This window comes from Epithele typhae, assembly GCF_022376455.1.
Source record: "Epithele typhae strain CBS 203.58 chromosome Unknown BXZ73scaffold_33, whole genome shotgun sequence".
Taxonomy (NCBI): domain Eukaryota; kingdom Fungi; phylum Basidiomycota; class Agaricomycetes; order Polyporales; family Epitheliaceae; genus Epithele; species Epithele typhae.
In genome coordinates, this window is record NW_025954224.1 from 45,178 (window position 1) to 61,405 (window position 16,228).

At 56.2% G+C, this 16,228-nt stretch overlaps 5 protein-coding genes across 5 annotated transcripts; 4 read left to right on the forward strand and 1 right to left on the reverse strand.

Annotated features, from left to right (window-relative positions):
* Window positions 1–1,026: 1,026 nt before the first annotated feature.
* Window positions 1,027–1,542, reverse strand: BXZ73DRAFT_48874 (uncharacterized protein; the record flags this gene model as incomplete). Its single annotated transcript, XM_048020140.1, has 4 exons — window positions 1,027–1,154; window positions 1,222–1,281; window positions 1,375–1,426; window positions 1,477–1,542. 4 exons carry the CDS (start codon window positions 1,540–1,542, stop codon window positions 1,027–1,029), a joined length of 306 nt encoding a protein of 101 aa, XP_047876590.1.
* A 211-nt stretch (window positions 1,543–1,753) lies between these two features.
* BXZ73DRAFT_78478 (uncharacterized protein) lies at window positions 1,754–3,659 on the forward strand (the record flags this gene model as incomplete). The annotated part of the gene is made up of 11 exons (XM_048022887.1): window positions 1,754–1,817; window positions 1,876–2,043; window positions 2,100–2,174; window positions 2,573–2,679; window positions 2,722–2,776; window positions 2,924–3,090; window positions 3,143–3,164; window positions 3,219–3,322; window positions 3,383–3,467; window positions 3,521–3,572; window positions 3,620–3,659. The coding sequence occupies 11 exons, from the start codon at window positions 1,754–1,756 to the stop codon at window positions 3,657–3,659; spliced, it is 939 nt and encodes a 312-aa protein (XP_047876591.1).
* A 3,086-nt stretch (window positions 3,660–6,745) lies between these two features.
* On the forward strand, window positions 6,746–9,785 carry BXZ73DRAFT_48859 (Cullin-4B; the record flags this gene model as incomplete). The annotated part of the gene is made up of 10 exons (XM_048020139.1): window positions 6,746–6,918; window positions 6,986–7,389; window positions 7,480–7,645; window positions 7,710–8,014; window positions 8,068–8,183; window positions 8,240–8,732; window positions 8,787–8,977; window positions 9,030–9,249; window positions 9,302–9,474; window positions 9,531–9,785. 10 exons carry the CDS (start codon window positions 6,746–6,748, stop codon window positions 9,783–9,785), a joined length of 2,496 nt encoding a protein of 831 aa, XP_047876592.1.
* A 292-nt stretch (window positions 9,786–10,077) lies between these two features.
* On the forward strand, window positions 10,078–11,438 carry BXZ73DRAFT_90706 (uncharacterized protein; the record flags this gene model as incomplete). Its single annotated transcript, XM_048025720.1, has 2 exons — window positions 10,078–10,343; window positions 10,403–11,438. The coding sequence occupies 2 exons, from the start codon at window positions 10,078–10,080 to the stop codon at window positions 11,436–11,438; spliced, it is 1,302 nt and encodes a 433-aa protein (XP_047876593.1).
* Window positions 11,439–13,530: 2,092 nt separating this feature from the next.
* Window positions 13,531–14,995, forward strand: BXZ73DRAFT_48799 (heterotrimeric G protein alpha subunit 4; the record flags this gene model as incomplete). Its single annotated transcript, XM_048020125.1, has 8 exons — window positions 13,531–13,605; window positions 13,668–13,697; window positions 13,753–14,096; window positions 14,157–14,424; window positions 14,493–14,564; window positions 14,623–14,694; window positions 14,748–14,857; window positions 14,920–14,995. The coding sequence occupies 8 exons, from the start codon at window positions 13,531–13,533 to the stop codon at window positions 14,993–14,995; spliced, it is 1,047 nt and encodes a 348-aa protein (XP_047876594.1).
* Between the last annotated feature and the right edge of the window lie 1,233 nt (window positions 14,996–16,228).

Sequence of the window (16,228 nt, forward strand, 5' to 3'; positions counted from 1 at the left end):
ATCGCCGCGATGCTGCGGGTGTGTGATCCTGGCGCGAGGTCGCTTGAGCGAGCGCGAGGGGTGGTGGTGGTGGTGGTGGCGGCGGCGGCACCGGCTCCGAAAGTCGCATTGTGCAATCGGACGGGGAGGGCTTTCCCTAGTGTGCCAACGCTGTGGCAGCGGTTGGCGCAGATGGGATGGAATTGGGAAGACGCGCGACGGGCTCCGGCCCACGACTGAGTGGGATCGATCGTGATGGACGTCTGCACCGAGCTCGCAGCAGATATCCAGCGCGAACCAGACCGCAAACGCTGAGACACTCGCACCGCATGACACGACGGCGCCGTGGCGGGTATCGCCTCTTTCTGGATCGAAGCGAGGACAAGTGGGTAATCCCGGGGCACGTCGCTTCCATCAGGTAAATGGGGCGTTAGCCACGGTCGAGACACAGGGCGCGACGGGAAACGGGGACGAACGCTTACCGCCTTTGGCCGCGGGCACGAAACGAGGCCTCATCGTGCTAGGAGACAATGGGACGCCTTGCGATGTCGAACAACGATGGCTACGGGGCGCCGATGATGCTTACCTAATGACCCCCTTCGAGGAAGAGTGAGGACGTGATGGGAAGCATGCGATTGCAAGCAGAGATGGGTCGAGTAGATGGGCGGATGAACGGATGGAATTACGCGGGGTGGAAGGGGAAAGAAAGCCTGGAATAGGGCTGGGCGAGCAAAATAACCAGAACCCAGACACATCGAAACCTTCTGACGCATGTCGGCGGCCGGGCGAGTGCGGCGCGGGGAATTGCGGCCTGGGAGGTTTGGGCAGGACGCCCGAGGGACCCGGAGGCTGTTGGATCCAGTGCGGCAGACGGCGAGACCAGAGTCGCGCGCGAGATCTGTGGCGAGCCTTCGGGACAAGTGGCCTCCAGGATCGATATGAGGCCGATAAGGGGTTTGCCATCCTGGCGACAGTCACAGGGGGGCCTTACGGCGAAAACCAATCTCATTTGACCTAATCACGGGCTATACACGGGTGTGGACCTGGTCAGCCAGACTCAAACGGTAGTGGGTTCTGCTCGGCGGCGAGCTTGTCGCGCCTAGCCTTTTCAAGCCCTGCCATGTTTGCGGCAAGGAAACCTTGTGTAAATTGGTAGCTCGCACCAACTGCGGTGACTGGGAGAAAAGTCGGGGTTAGCCTCCTGCGCTTGGGGGAAGGAGAAAGAGTAGCGGCGGCGCTTACCTACACCACAGAGAATCGTGGCGTTTCTGTTGAGGCGAAGGAGCCTTGTGCCAATGATGGCTACACGGAGCGTGCATAGCGCGGACGCGCCGTAGTGTGGAACGCAGATGCCTGATGAGAGATCTGAGGAGGCAAAGACAGATAGAAACGCACCGCTGACGAGGCCCGCAGTTACCCCAGCAAAGAGGCCGTGCCGTTGCGCTTCCTGCCGGGCGAGGTGAGAAACGTCTGGGAGACAGGGACGGATGCACACACTCGTGTCACAAGCGCAATCTCGTCCACCGGCAGTCCCCGCGGGCTGGCTTCGCTCGAAGACGACATATTGTTCTCGGCGGCGACGGGGCAATGTCCGCAGGCGAGTCGAGCAAAGACGGTGTCGAGGGAATTCAAGAGACACGTCCTCGTGACGCTGCACGCGTTTGCACCGTGACCACCCGCGTCTCGTTACGCGTCTGTCACGGTTCCGCGCACCGCACCTTCCCTCCCATCCACCACATCCACCGTGACCCCGGCCGCGGCAGCATTTCCCCAGATGGCCGAGAACAGGAAGCGCAAAGTCTCTCCGGCCTATCCGGCCGCATACAACGACATCCAATGTCCGTACCCCTTCTCGTCCCCTCCATCGCCGCTGCTCACTTCATCCTTCCCTGTCAGCCACCCTCTCCAGAATCAAACCCAAGCTCGCAGACAAAGATCCCGGCTGGCCTTCCCTTCGCTCGGATCTCCTCAAGGTTGCAACACTTGCAGAAGCTCTCATCAAGATTCGTCCACGCGCTAGGAAGGAGCAATGGTTAGAGCATGCTGATGAGTTAGATCGCGAAGGTACGCCCCGGTCCCACATTCTGCGCGCATGATCCCTGTCCTGCAGGTTTGAGTAGGCGTTGCCCTGTGGAATGTTTCCGTTTCGCATAAGGAAGTCGAAGATGAAAACTACCGCCCCTGCTGCGCTGCTCGTGCGTCCCATTTCGCTCCGCGCTACTCACACTGTTCCAATAGAGTTGTCCTCAGTTCGACTGGCTGCATTTCGTCTAATTGAACTCGGCTTGCCTCACAACCCGGAATAGACGGTTAGCATTCAGATGTCTTGGCTGGCAATTCCTGCGCGTCCTATCCGTTATTAACATATTTGTCCGTCTGTAGCTCTCATACACATCTTACGGCTTGCCAGCAAGACAGGTACAAGCTTGGCCGGTCGGTGGAGCTCGCCCTCCGACCGTTTGTTTGTTAACGCCGGCCCACGTAGAGACCGGAGAGTCTGACCTATCTGCGGCGTCCTGACCTCGGCGGCGAAGGTCTGGAAGCTATGCGGTTTCCCTCGCGCCTTTCCGTGCTCACCTGACGATGGGGACAGTACGAAGAACAACTTCGCACGGCAGAAGACCCACAAGGCGTACATGCTCAGTCAAGGAGGCGCGCTGTCGCCCTTTATTATTCGGCCAGGATGTCGGCTGTGCGTCAGTGCGTACATATATCGATAAACGCAGCTGACAATACCCCCAGGCTTGGCGGGAGGGAAATGCAAGCGTTGCCGAGTTTATGCTGGAGAAACTGACAGGTTGGTCCTGCCTTGTGCGCTTCGTCATGCACGATATTTATGTGCTTCGACAGAGAACGCTCAGTGCCTCGCCTCCTTAACCCCGTCCGATGCGCGTTTCTTGTTCCTTCGTTCATTGGTCACTGCTGACGACCACACAGCGGATAGCGCTGGCCGAGAAGCTCCTCGAGATCGGGAAGGACATCCTGAAGTCGACGCCTCAGCAACTTCCTGCTGGTGTATATGCAGAGCAGTCCGTGAAATGGCTTCAGTGCTGCTACACCTTCGTCGAGCCTCTCGAAGACGGCCCCGGTGGAGAATTTGACACCCTCAAGGTATGCCTTTGTTCTTTCTATGAATCTAACATAAGCTAGACACCAGTGGTAGCGGTCTATTCTTCGAAGTTTAAGTGAGTCACATTTACTCGGATTGCCGACCCCACATTATATCTACACTCTCATAGCACGTGCATATTATATCTCATCATCCTACAAGCCTGAACATCTTGTGAAGGCTGAGACATGTGTCCAAGAGCTGGTTGCCATAGCTGAGAGATCCATACCATTAGTGAGTGACTATAGAGGTAGTGTGGGTGAGTGGACTGTGTAAGACTTCCTATCAACCTAGTCTTCAATGGAGTACCAACAAATATGCTGGATGCAAGTGGCCATTCTCAAGCAAGGCAATGCTTCTCATAACCAACTTCTTGAAGGTTGCTTGTTTTGCATCTCATAAGCACAGCTATTGACTAAGATTGCCTCTCAGCCTTTAAGTCTCTTATTCACCATATGACCTTCTCTGAGAGCTGTGTGACAGAGTAAGTATTCACAACTAAAGATGCTGTTTGTGTTAATGGTGCTGTAGTCTCCTACAAGAGCTCAGATCTATGAAGGATGACCAGTGAGGTAGTTTTCCCCTCAACTCCTAACAGCAATACTCATAGGACATTGGAGCTCTCTAAATACTCAGATCTATCTTTCCTACCTCAGAGAATACTTCAAACACACAGATAGCAATAATGGAGTCTGTTTTGATCATATACTGCTCTCATTCCTCTCCCATTGTTCCAAGGATAGTGATCACCAGAGAAGCATCCAGGATTTACAAGGTGCTCTGGACAGTGAGTCTACTGATCTAATAGAGAGCATTAACAATGGCTTACAATTTTCTAGTGATATACACACAGGAGTATGAGCTGCCACATACAACAGCCATGGCTTGTATAACTGTACATGAACACTGTTGCTCTAGAATGAAAAATATTATACTGATTAACTTCCAGGTGCTGTGGCAGTCTGGAGACAAGCATTTCCATGCAAAACACTGCCTAGAAGCTGCTGATTGGTACCTACTGGGACTCACTCAGCATTCAGGCCAATGCTTGAAGTCACCAGTGTCAAATGTACCATAAAGCAGCACTTTGCTATATCAACTGTGGCAAATTTGCACAGGCCTCATCTCTTCTACATTCTACTCACAAGAGGCTGCAACTGAATACATCAAGCTGCTGATTGCAGTTCACCAAGGTATTCTTTACTGTTTTAAATTCTTGAAAGGGACTTACAAGCCTAATTGCTTAAGGTGCTGAAGAAGATGGCAAGAGCTTCCTTGACTGATTTTTCATTGTACTGAAATTTTTTAGCTATGGAGATAGCCCAGTCAATAATGTACACACCTGGGTTTGACAAGAAGATGTTGCTTCTAATCACCCAGTTGGCACAAGAACACAATCTGAAAGGATTACTGCTTGCAGTACTGCAGGCCCTTCTGAAGACAGCCAGTAATAGTTCAACGCCACTCAGGTTGATTCAATAGTTCTTGTGCGAAGTATCATCAAGCTGGTTGTCAAAATGGTATTTGAGCCAGGGTCTGACTTGTGAGTGTTCTAATGTAATACTTGAACCTCAGTAAAAGCTAATATTTTGCTAAGAACATCACTCTACCTGTTTTGACAGATCATTTTGACACTGGTCAGTCTATAATTGTGTCTGAATTTGCATGGTGATCTCATACATATCAGCCTTCATATTGATTTCTAAGACAACATCATTGCCCTCTCAAGACATATCCTGGCTTTGGAGAACAGCCTTTAACACAGCTGTTCAAGGCTGTTCTGAGTGGCAAGGATGTGAAAGCAGTATAGCCCAGCTATTTGCTATTCTCAGCAGGTGAGTGCTCAACCCTAATTTATGTTCAATTGCCTTAGCTTACATGTGGATTAGTTCATGGAGCTTGTATCACAGGATACTACTGTTGAGCCTCTCAAGGAGATACAACTGTGTTTGATGAATGCTACTTTTGCCAACATTGCTGCAAAACGTGGGTGGGGTTCATTCTTGTGACATATAACTGACATTGTTGCTATAAAACAGTCTTTCAGAGTAGGCAAACATCTCAAGTGAGTCTCTAGTCTTGATAATTGATGTTTCACTTACAGACACATCTGGAATAAGACTTTTCAACAAGTGCCCCTCCAAGACATTGCAATATGCACCAATATACCAAATGGTACTTGCAAGTGCAAACAGGCTCACAACCCAAGAACTAGACCATGCCAACATGGTGCACTGTATGCTTTTGTATTTGATGTGGAGATTTCTTCCAAGACCAAGAATTGGGAGCATATTCAAGAAAGTATACAGGTATGACTACAACAATTTTCAAGGTCCTGCAGCTTAAATATATATCAGCTTCTCAGTAATGATCAGAATTCTACAATAGCAGTGTATGAGGCCATAGTAGATATCTTGGTAAGTCTTACTGTTTTGATCAATTTTTATTGCTCACTAATTGAGAACATGCACAGTGGACAGCCAAAGAGTGCCCCACTTCAGGTATTTAAATATAAGTCTTAGTATATCTTCTACAAATACTGAAAATCTTCATTGTTTTTGTATCCACAGTGCTGCTATTAGCTTTGGAGGTCATTAATCAAACTGAATGAATGTATTTGTACTGAATCTTCAATAATCACAGGGCATACTGCACTCAACTTTAAAGGGTTCAAACATATCTGTGGACAAGTTTTCAAGATGGCTTCGTGCATTGTGCACCAATCTTTTGTCTCATAATTCACCAAGCAGCAGAGCAAAAGCTATTGGATATGTTGAGCAGGGAATATGTGTGCTTCAAGAGCAAAGAAGTAGTCATAATGTAAGACCACCTGTGTTATGTTTATATGCAGGAGCTGATCACAAAAACCAGAAGTATCCACCAGATGAACAGACATGGCTTATGGCAACTGCTTATAATACTGGAATTGAATGTCTCCAGTAAGTGAATTATAATATCTTGTATGACAGCTGGCTGAGTTTAATCTATAGAGAATCAGCTCACAATGAAGCCAAAAGATGGATTGAGCTGCAGCTACCATTTGCAGATTGTCACCTCTGCAAGATGAACAGTCTGCAAAGGTAAGTCCTACTTTCCCAGATGTGGGGAAGGCTCTTATACCTCATCACACTTCAGGTTTTGCATACCTACTCTGAGCTGTTGTCAAATTACCCTCATTGAATTTGATTTGTGTGATCTCATGTTAATGTTTATATGAGTCTGAATATAATGTGTCACAAACTGAGCATATTTCATATGGATTGTGTGTGGGAGAACTTGAGGTTACAATTATAAGGTGGTGCCTCCCTGTGCCTGTGGTGAGGTTTAATGATCACACACTTCCAAGTTCCTATCATGTGTTGGGCCTTGTGAGATAGGCCAGAGAGAGAGATGGATAGAGCAGTGCTCATGCTTTATGCTTGAGCATGGGAGGGGGAAAGTGAGGCACAACACAGTCAGAGGTTGCATCCCCGGATGGTCTGCTTGAGTGCGAGGCGAGTGAGGGTGGCAACTCCACTGCCCTCTGTCACCAAAGCGTGGTGGATGCGCGCTTCCTACATCCGGCATCCATACTGAGTAAGCACCAGTTTGGACGAGCGCTCGTGCCTCGCACCCAGTCCGGACGACGCTCTCCTGTAAGCACCTTCCATAGCAGCGATGGCGGACGTCTTCACGCTGCTGAGCCTGCCCAGCACATCAAATGCATTCTCTATCGTCTCGTCCAAGCCGCAAGGCATCCCGAGCACAAGAGACGAGCTATCTCGGTCCGAGTCTCCCCCACGCAAGATCGCCCGTCTGGACGTCGCCTCTAATGCTCGCTCTGCTTCATCGTCCAGCTCGCGCCCAGGTCTCGCCGACTCCACGAAAAGCGTCGCCCGGTCGTTCTCAACGTCGTAGGCTACCCCGGTACGCCACCTCCGTCGTCTTTTCTGCTAGCTCCGCGTTCTCATCGGAGATCGGACCCCCAGTCAAACCGGTCCCGACATCCTTCTACGACGCCGACTACAATCTGGTGCGGCGCACGATCAGCATCATACTGAACCCCTCGGAGGATAGACCACTCCCAGAGACGTACGACAGGATCTCTCGGGCGTGTCGAGCGGCTGTCGGCGAGGCCGGCCGGGGCGAGGGACTGTACGATGCCGTCAAGATGGATCTCGAGCGATGCGGCTCAATGTTACAGAAGACGCTAGTGAACAAGGAGGAGAAGAGCGTGGAGTGGCTGGTGCCGTTCACCGAGAAGTGCGCGTGGTATGAGAAGCAAGTGGTGAGTCTTCCTACTGTCGCCGTATACTTCTCGCGTAATCGCCTGCCCAGGGCCTCCTGCAATCTCTCTCGCCTATTTGGACACCCTCTACGTTGGGGAGCGTCCTGGTCTTCCTAGCATCAAGTGCGTATCATGCCATCTCCAGTCTTGCGTCGCCCTCACTGTTCACCGGGTGTATGCAGACAGCTTGCGAACACCACCTTCATTACCTCAGTCATATGGAACGCTCAGATCACCAATTTGATCATGGACGGCGTAGCAGACTGGCTGGAGTGCGAGAGGAATACGAGGTAAGTCGTCATCCTCGATACCCACATCCTCCCTCCCTCATCGCACGTCGTGTCAATGCACCAGAAAGCAGCACGTCCTCCGGGCCTACCTCCCCCAGCTCGTGCGGCACATGCTGGCGTACGGGCTCTACGCCGACATGATCCAGTCCACATACCTCACGCTGACCCACACCTTCTACACGGCCGAGTCCGCCAAGCTCCACGGGGACGAGACGCCTGCGAACAAGTTCTTCGAACACGTCGAGCAGCGCGGCGAAGAGGAGGAGACCCGGGCGCGTGAAGTTCTCGTAGAAAGCGCGGTGGCACCCGTGCGAGACACGACGGACAGCGCGCTGCTGACGAACCGCCTGCAGTGGCTCGCCAAAGACGGTCCGTCGTCCTCGTCAGATTACTGGCTGGGAAGGCTGACGACGCGCACGCAGCCTTGAAGACATACATGGACGTTAAGCAAGTGGATCAGCTCAAGAAGCTGTACAAGCGGCTGGCCAAAGTCGGCGGACTCAAGGTGCTAAGTGCCTCGTTCAAAGTCTACGTCCAGGTGTGCCCCTTTCTCGATGTCGTCTTCACGCACAAGGTGCTGACGCTGAGATGCAGGGCGCCGTCAAAGAGGTCGTCACTAATCAAGCGAGGGACGACGAGATGGTATCTAGATTGTTGATTTTGAAAGCATTCTGCGACAAACTCGTCACAACCGTCTTCGTGGATGAAACCGTGCCAGCGTCCTCACGCCCTCAAGCGTCTTCATCCAAGGCCCCTGCTCCCGCAGAGCCCGAGGCCGTCGTGCAAACGAGTCGAGACTTCGTTTACGGGCTCACCGACGCCTTCCAAGCTGGCTTCAAAGCTCGTCGCCTCAAACCTGCTGAAATGATTGCCAAGCACATGGACAAAGCTATGCGACGGGGCCAAAAGGCCAAGGAAGACTCAGCCTTCCTATCGGAGCTTACCGAAGCTCTTTCACTTTACCGGTACACGGACGATTTGGACGTATTCCGGACGTTCTACCAACGCGCGCTCGCCAAGCGTCTGCTCCTGGATAAGAGTGCAAGCACCGACATCGAGAAGAACGTGCTCAAAGTGCTGAAAGAGAGTGTGTGGAAGGTTGTACATCCGTGTTGGACATGGAGCTGATGACTCTGCACAGACTACGATCCCGAGTTCGGCCAGGGCGAGCAGATGTTCACCGACTTGGCCGTCTCGCGCGACAACATGACGAGGTTCAAGGAGAAGCTGAGAGACCCGTCTTCGGGGTTGGAAAGCTTAGACGTCAAGGTGCTACAGCGGAGCGCATGGCCATTCGCGGCGCGCACAAAAGACATCGACCTCCCGCTCTGGGTAAGCTGACGCGCGCTCTCGCCGTAAACGGCGTTTTTGATGACGGTCTTAGATGCAAGACTCATTGACCACGTACGCGGATTTCTACAAGGATGTGCATTCTGGTCGAAAGTTAGACTGGGATCACTCGCTGGGGACAGCCACTCTCAAGGCTGTGTTCAATTCGGACACGAAGATGCTGACGGTCAGCCTGTATCAGGCTGTCATCCTGCTGTTGTTCCAGGACGTGGACGAGCTATCGTACACAGATATCCTGGCGCAGACGTCGTTGGGTAAGCAGTCTCGCCATCCAGCGGGAAGCACGCGACTGACAGAAGCGAGCAGAGGAGACGGAACTCAAGCGGACGTTGCAAAGCCTCGCATTGGGGAAGAAACGAGTGTTGACGAAGCATCCGGTCAGCAAGGACGTCAACGACAAGGACATCTTTACGTTCAACGCGGACTTCATGGACGAGAGGAAGCACGTGTTCATCAATTCGATCCAGGTGAAGGAGACGGTACGTGGGATTCGGACTGTGCGTGGGCGAGATCCGGTCTGACTTGGAGCGTGCAGGCGGAGGAGAGCAAGCGGACGCAGACGTCGATCGAGCAGGACCGGAAGCACGCGATAGACGCGGCGATCGTGCGGGTGATGAAGGGGAAGAAGGAAATGATGTTCGAAGCGCTGAAGACGGCGACAATCGAGGCGGTCAAGAACCACTTTGTGCCGGACGTGTCGACGATCAAGCAGCGTATCGAAGGCCTGACGGAGCAGGAGTACATTATGCGGGACCCAGAGGTGAAGAACAAGTACATCTACCTGGCATGAGCAGGATGGTTGTGTACGTGTACGTGGTAGCGATGGCACGAGGCCTATTTCCGTCGGTGCGGTCTGTGTGCGCCCGGGGCGGTCTCGCCTGATGGGGGCGGGCGCTGGCGGGCGGCGCGCAGTTTGGCGCGAGCCGGCGGAGCGGAGCCGGCGGCGGAGACACGATCACGTGTGCCCGAAGGCCTGTTTCTAGCCCAAAGAGGCAATCTGCCGGGACAGGTGATCGAGCTCCGAGCCTGTCTCGCCGTCTTCCCTCCCCCCGTCTCCATCCTCTCTCTCTCCGACGACCACCATGGCCGCAGTCCCTCGCTCGGCCTCCTTTGCCTCCCTCAACGCTGCCCCCACATCGCCCCCCGCCGCTGACGAACCAACCGCTCCCAAGGTCCGCTTCGACCAAGAATGCGTTCTTATCCCCGACCCTAGCCCCGTCTCCAGGCTGCCGCGTTTCGTCACCAAGTCCTACAGCCTCCCCTTGTGGAAGCGGAAGCGCGACCCATCTGTCGACTCAGAAGACGACCTGCCAGAGGACCATGTAACGTTCAAGGTTTCAGTCCCCAGGTCTGTCTCGTCCATGCTGCTGGCTGTCCAAGAAGCTCACTGCCCCCGCCTCCCTGCAGTATCACCACCAAAGCTCGCTCTCCGTCTCGTGACTCTCCCCACACGCCTCTCGTGCCCTGCCTCGTCTACCAAGACCCGATTTCCCCGCTACCCCACACTCCCAGACGCCCGCGGCGCGCCTCCCTCCCGGTCCCGCCCATCACGACTGATATCATCACCGTTCCGCTGCGCGCTTGCTGCGCTCAATGCTATACCTCGATCGACGAGTGCGTGAAAAAGGGAGAGCACTGGGAGGTCCGCTTCTCTCGTGGCGCGGCCCGCCGCAGGAAGTCCGTCTCGGACGCCTCTACTCCGTCCCGCTCCCGCCGCTGCATCCGTGACGCGATGCCCGGCTTCGACGCCGTCGTCGTCGACGAGGTCGACCAGCACCGCCGCCGCTCCAGGGACATGGACGTCCTTACCGCTTTTACCGTCGAGCTAAGCTCGGCAGACCCAAGCGCCACCTCAAATCCTGGTGCGGCGCTGGACATCCCCCTCCGTCGGGTGCTCTCCCTGCCCGACGCGGTACACCCGCGCCTGACCCGAATGCCTTCGGACGCGCACCCCTGCGCGATACCAACCACCGCCCCCATCGAGGAAGAAGACGAGCTCCGGCCGTCACCTCGGCGGACGCCGATATCCACCCCGCTCGGTTCGTCGGCGAATCTCTGGTCCATCCATGCCGTTCACGAAACGACAACCCCTCCAACGTCGGCCCCGGTTGTAGCAGCTCCTGCTCCCTTCCCTAAAGAAGATTCCGAGCGGGTCGCGTTCGGGTCGCAGTCGTCGCTCGTGTCGTCGCCGACATCGAGTCCCGAGATCGCGTCGTATTTCCCTTCGATGCTGCGAATGCACGGGCGTTCATTCTCCGAGTCGCCGTCCTCGTCTCCGTCCGAGTCACCGGTCATCGAACACACAACACCGTCCGGACTGGGCTCGCCCGGAAGCGCCCGGAAGAAGAACCTTGTCCAGCTCCCGGGGAGCTTGTTCCGCGCATCGGCTTCGATGCTGAAGGGCATCAGCGGGATGGGTGGCGGTATGCCGCTCAGTGTCTAGCATCAGCTGGCCTTGTTCCCTGGAGGCGACACCCTTTTTCCTCATCTCGTCCTGTCGCACTCTACCTTTGCTGTATTACTACTGTACACCACACCTGATAGGTCTCACCTGGCCCTTCCCTCCCTCGACTGTCATGCCACTCAGCTATGTGTTAAGCCTTCTACTGTGTGTCGCAGGTTACGTGCTGTCTGTGTATCTACTCGATTCCACCCGGTCAGCGCATGAACTGTCGGCCCTCGCTCCACCCGTCCGTCTGCCTGTGAGCGCCAGAGATTTAAAGTTGGCTGCCGCGACCGGCGAGCTGTGCTCGGGGCACGCGCCAATCGTCGCCAGAGGATTGGGGAATGACGTCGGCCATCATACACAGCCCAGTGCGTGAAACATGGGCGAGTCGCGCACCTCCAGGCTCCGGACTTTGCGGCTCTCGAGCAAACGCGCCACCACGGCGTCGAGAGCGTGGCGCCGGTTCACTTGCGCTCCGTCCGAGTCGCTCCGTTCCTGTCGGAGGCGCTCTTCCAGCCGTCGTCGGAGTTAACCTCCTCCCGCGGCGGCTGGTCTCCTCAACGGTTGGTGTTCGATGCGAGCGACGAGATGCCCCACCTGCCGTGCTCTGATCGCAGAACGTACTTGCTATGCGCCGCCACAAGGCCTGCGGACGTGTGAAGCAGGATTGGCATCTGCCTCCTCATGAAGTTCCCTGCCTCGGCGCATCTCCCATCGGTGATTGGTGATGTTCGGTGGGCGTGACCATGCGCCTCTGTGCGTTCGCAGTCCTTGTGTCCTGGCCAGGCCTCGTCGACGTGCGCTCCTGTGCTTTCACGCGCGGCGGCGTCGCACCTCCGAGTCGGCTTCGATCAACGGTCATCCCGAACTCACGAGGACAGCCGGACGTGCCCGGAGCAAGAAGAAGAACTGCCGATTGTCCGGAAGACCAGACGGAGTCGCCTGCGATCGCAGCGCACCGCAAGTCGCTCGTCACGAGCCCTCGTCCTGCGTCGGTGGCTGAAACCCATAATGAAAGCTCCCGAATTCGAACGGGCGGGGCGTCCCCGAAGCGGACGTCCGCACGCGCGCACAACGAATCGCGGACGAGCAAGTGGGCGAGCGTGCATGAGCGAGCGAGCATGCGTGCGCTGCTGATTGCACCGCGGCACGAACCTTCGCCTGTCGCGCCCCCACGCGTTTCAATATCCTGCGAGCGGCGGTGCGCCTTCTCCGGACCCCGCGCGCCATAGTGCATGAGCCTCGACGTGGTGGCCAGGAGGACGGCGGGTGCGGCGGCCATGGCGAGGCGGGGCCGCTATTTTTGCGACGATCAGGAGAAAGGGGCTCGGAAGCCTCTACGAACCGAACACACCGGGAAACAGAGTGGTTTGCGGTGGGGGTAGGCTGCGATCAGCGTTCGCCAGGCAAGCGTTCGAGCAGAAGATGCACGTCGACCGTCGCGTCCGCCGCCCCTCCAGGGGTGCGCGCAGGGAGCGGGAGAAGTGGGTGCCGGTGGGGGAACAATTGGCCGGGTACCTTGGAACATGAGCGGCAACTTAGGCGTCGATACTATCAATGAAAGCCAGGCCGTCCGGGGGGCCCGTTGCTTCCCTCTCGCTGGCGACATTCATCTGTTGCGCATTGATCACGACGCGTGGAGGCAGCTCGTTGGCAGCCATGGGACTTGTGCAGGGCCGCTGGGAAACCCTCACGCCGCTTTGAAACCCCGCCGCCGCCATTTTCGGGCGCCGCGCAGAACCTCGCCCACCAATCACGCCTCCGCCTCTGCGATCGACACTCCGCTTGCAGCCTGCGCTTGTGGCCAGGTCCGTATACTATCTCCTCTTAGTCTACGCCGCCCCGGCCGCCTCCTTCCGCCCGAATCCCACCCCCGTCGCTCCCTTCCCTCCCCTTCTTCTCTCCCGAGCTCGCGCCCGTTGCCCAGCGCATGTTCTGAGCCGCCATCCCCCCCCCCCCTCCCCCTTTCCACTCTTCGCGTTCGCCCCGACGCACTGAGCCGGCCCTCTCTCACTCCTCCTCTCCTTCCCCCTACTTATCCACTCTTCTCTCCCATCTCCCGCATTCCCTCTCCACCATGGGTGCTTGCATGTCGTCTGGCGGTATCGAGATTTCCGAGGAGGACAAGCGGTTGCACAGAGAGGCCGAAAAGAGCCTCAAGGAGGTATGTCCCTATATGCGCCTAGCGCCATCGCCGCCTCCCACTCACTTCGGCCCACCTTCCAGGCGAAGCTCAAGATGTCCAAGCAGGTCAAGGTGCGTTTCATTTTTCTCACTACTTGTCTCCCTCCCCATTCCGACCGCCCGCAAGGTCCTCCTCCTCGGATCCGGAGACTCGGGCAAGTCGACTATCCTCAAGCAAATGCGCCTCATCCACCGCGTCCCTTTCTCGACGCAGGAAATCGAGTCCTACCGCCAGCTCGTCTTCAACAACCTCACCCACGGTCTCAATGCCGTTATCATCGCCATGGAGGACATGGAGCTCGACGTCTCAGAGGAGAACCGCGACCTGGTGCACCACATCGAGGATGCGAATGACATCAAGGACGGCGAGCCATACCCGATCGAGTACTGCGAGATTCTCAAACGGCTCTGGGCGGACCCCAACGTCCAGGCGGCCTACGCCCGTGGCAACGAAGCCGCGCTCCCAGAGAAGTATGTCTTCGCAGCATCAGATCATTCCCTTCGCTGATGGACTTCCACCGCACGTCACAGTCTGCTCTACTACTTCGCGGACATCGACCGGCTCTTCGACCGTGAGTTCACGCCCAACGAGCAGGACATCGTCAACTCGCGCGCCCGGACAATCGGCATCACGGAAACGGTCTTCACCCTCCGGGACCACGACATGCTGATGGTCGACGTCGGCGGACAAAAGAGCGAGCGGCGGAAGTGGATCCACTGCTTCCAGGACGTGACCAGCATTCTGTTCCTCGTCAGCTTGAGCGGGTACGACCAGTGTCTGGTCGAGGACAAGGATGCGGTGCGTCTCCCGCCGCCCCGCGCTGGGTGCTGCGATCGCGGAGCGAAGCTGACGTTGGGCCCGTCCAGAACCAAATGCAGGATGCGATGACCATCTGGGATTCAATATGTCACTCGCAATGGTTCAAGCAGACGTCTATCGTGAGTCTTCGCGCGTCCCTGGGCTCCGTCCCGAAGCTAAGCGGGCGGTCGATCGCAGATTCTGTTCCTTAACAAGAACGACCTGTTTGAGAAAAAGGTTCAGCATTCTAATATTAAGAACTTCTTCCCAGTGAGTCTGTATCCGTCCCCAGCCGAGGCGGTAGCCTCATGGTGGCGCCGTAGGACTTTGACGGTGAAGCGGGAGACGCGAAGATGGGGCGTGAGTACTTCAAGAAACGGTTTGCACGTCTAGCCCAGAAGGCAAACGCCAAGGAGCGCGAGATCTACATCCAGTAAGTCGTCGTTGCCGCACGTCTTTGGTGGATCGAAGCCGGGTGCTAACGGGCACGGTAAGCACAACGACTGCAACAGACACCGCCATGCTTCGCGTAATCATGGCCGCTGTAGAAGGTTCGTCATTTTGTCTCTGAGTTGTGTCCGAGTGCTGATCGATATTGTTCACAGAGTGAGTTTTTATTTCTGCCTTGGTCCTCTTCCCCTTCCCCCTTCCCTACTCCCACTCCCCCCTCCCCCCTCGCTCGCACGTGGCCCCCATGCACGCGTCGTCGATCCTAGAGCGCTTACGCCGCGCACCTCCACCCAGCATAATTCTGCGGAACAGTCTTGAAACGGCAGCGTTGATCTAATGGCCCTGCGGCCGGGCCTTTCTTTATTGATGGATATCTATGGGTGCTCTTGTAGCTGTACTGTACTACGGCCGGACATTGTGCGCTCGGCGACAGTCCTGCGGAAATCGCCGGCGGGCTTCCGTTCTTCACATTCGCCTTCTCACCGACACGGTTCCGGGCGACTCGCGCGTCTGGGGCCGTGTTCGGGCCCCTTTTGCTGTCTTTCCCCGTCGTGAATGGTGACTCATCATGCCCTGCTCTGTTTTACGCTCGGTCGCTCCACCGCCGGAACGAACCAAAAAACGCGCGCGCCTCTGTCCTGCTCGGGGTGCAGCACATCATAAGCAAGAACGTGAGTCTCGGTCTTATATACGCTCGAAGAAGCGTGGAAAAATGGCTGACTGCTGCCTCTTGTCTGGCTCTAGATCCGGGAGATCATGCTTTGATCCCTTGACCCGTTCCCCTCCCTCCCCCCGCCCGCCGACCCGACGCTCGCTCGTTGCCGCGTAGCCGCGGGTCGGCGCGCCGCATCCTTCATTCTTCTTCGCATGCACTTTACTCCCCTTCCATTGCGCCCTAGTTTACATAACCCGCTATCTGCCACCACTAGTTGTTTGCCCCCCACATGCTCGCTATCGCCCCGTAAGCACTGTCGCACCCGCACCCGTAGCACTGCCACCACGCTCGCATTCCTGGAATTCGTCGCCGCCCCCCGCTTATGCAATGTGCCCTGTCCCTCGTCCCACGCAATAGCCTCCGAGTGACCGACAGCGGCTCAGTCGGGCGCCCCAGGGCGCCCCGCGTGCGTGGGTGCCACCATCCCCGGGGCTGCATGTGCCCCTCCCTCCCACCTCCACCCCTTGGCCGATTGTCGGTCCACGATTCGCCCTGAGCTGAAGTCTGAGATCTGAGCACCGTCTCGAGCCACAGGAAGGCGGTCCTGCGAGATGGCCGGCGGTCCATCACAGAACCCGTTACCCGCTGTGGACTGGACCGGTGGTGCAGGCCAAGCAGATTGGTACCTGGTGCTTGCAT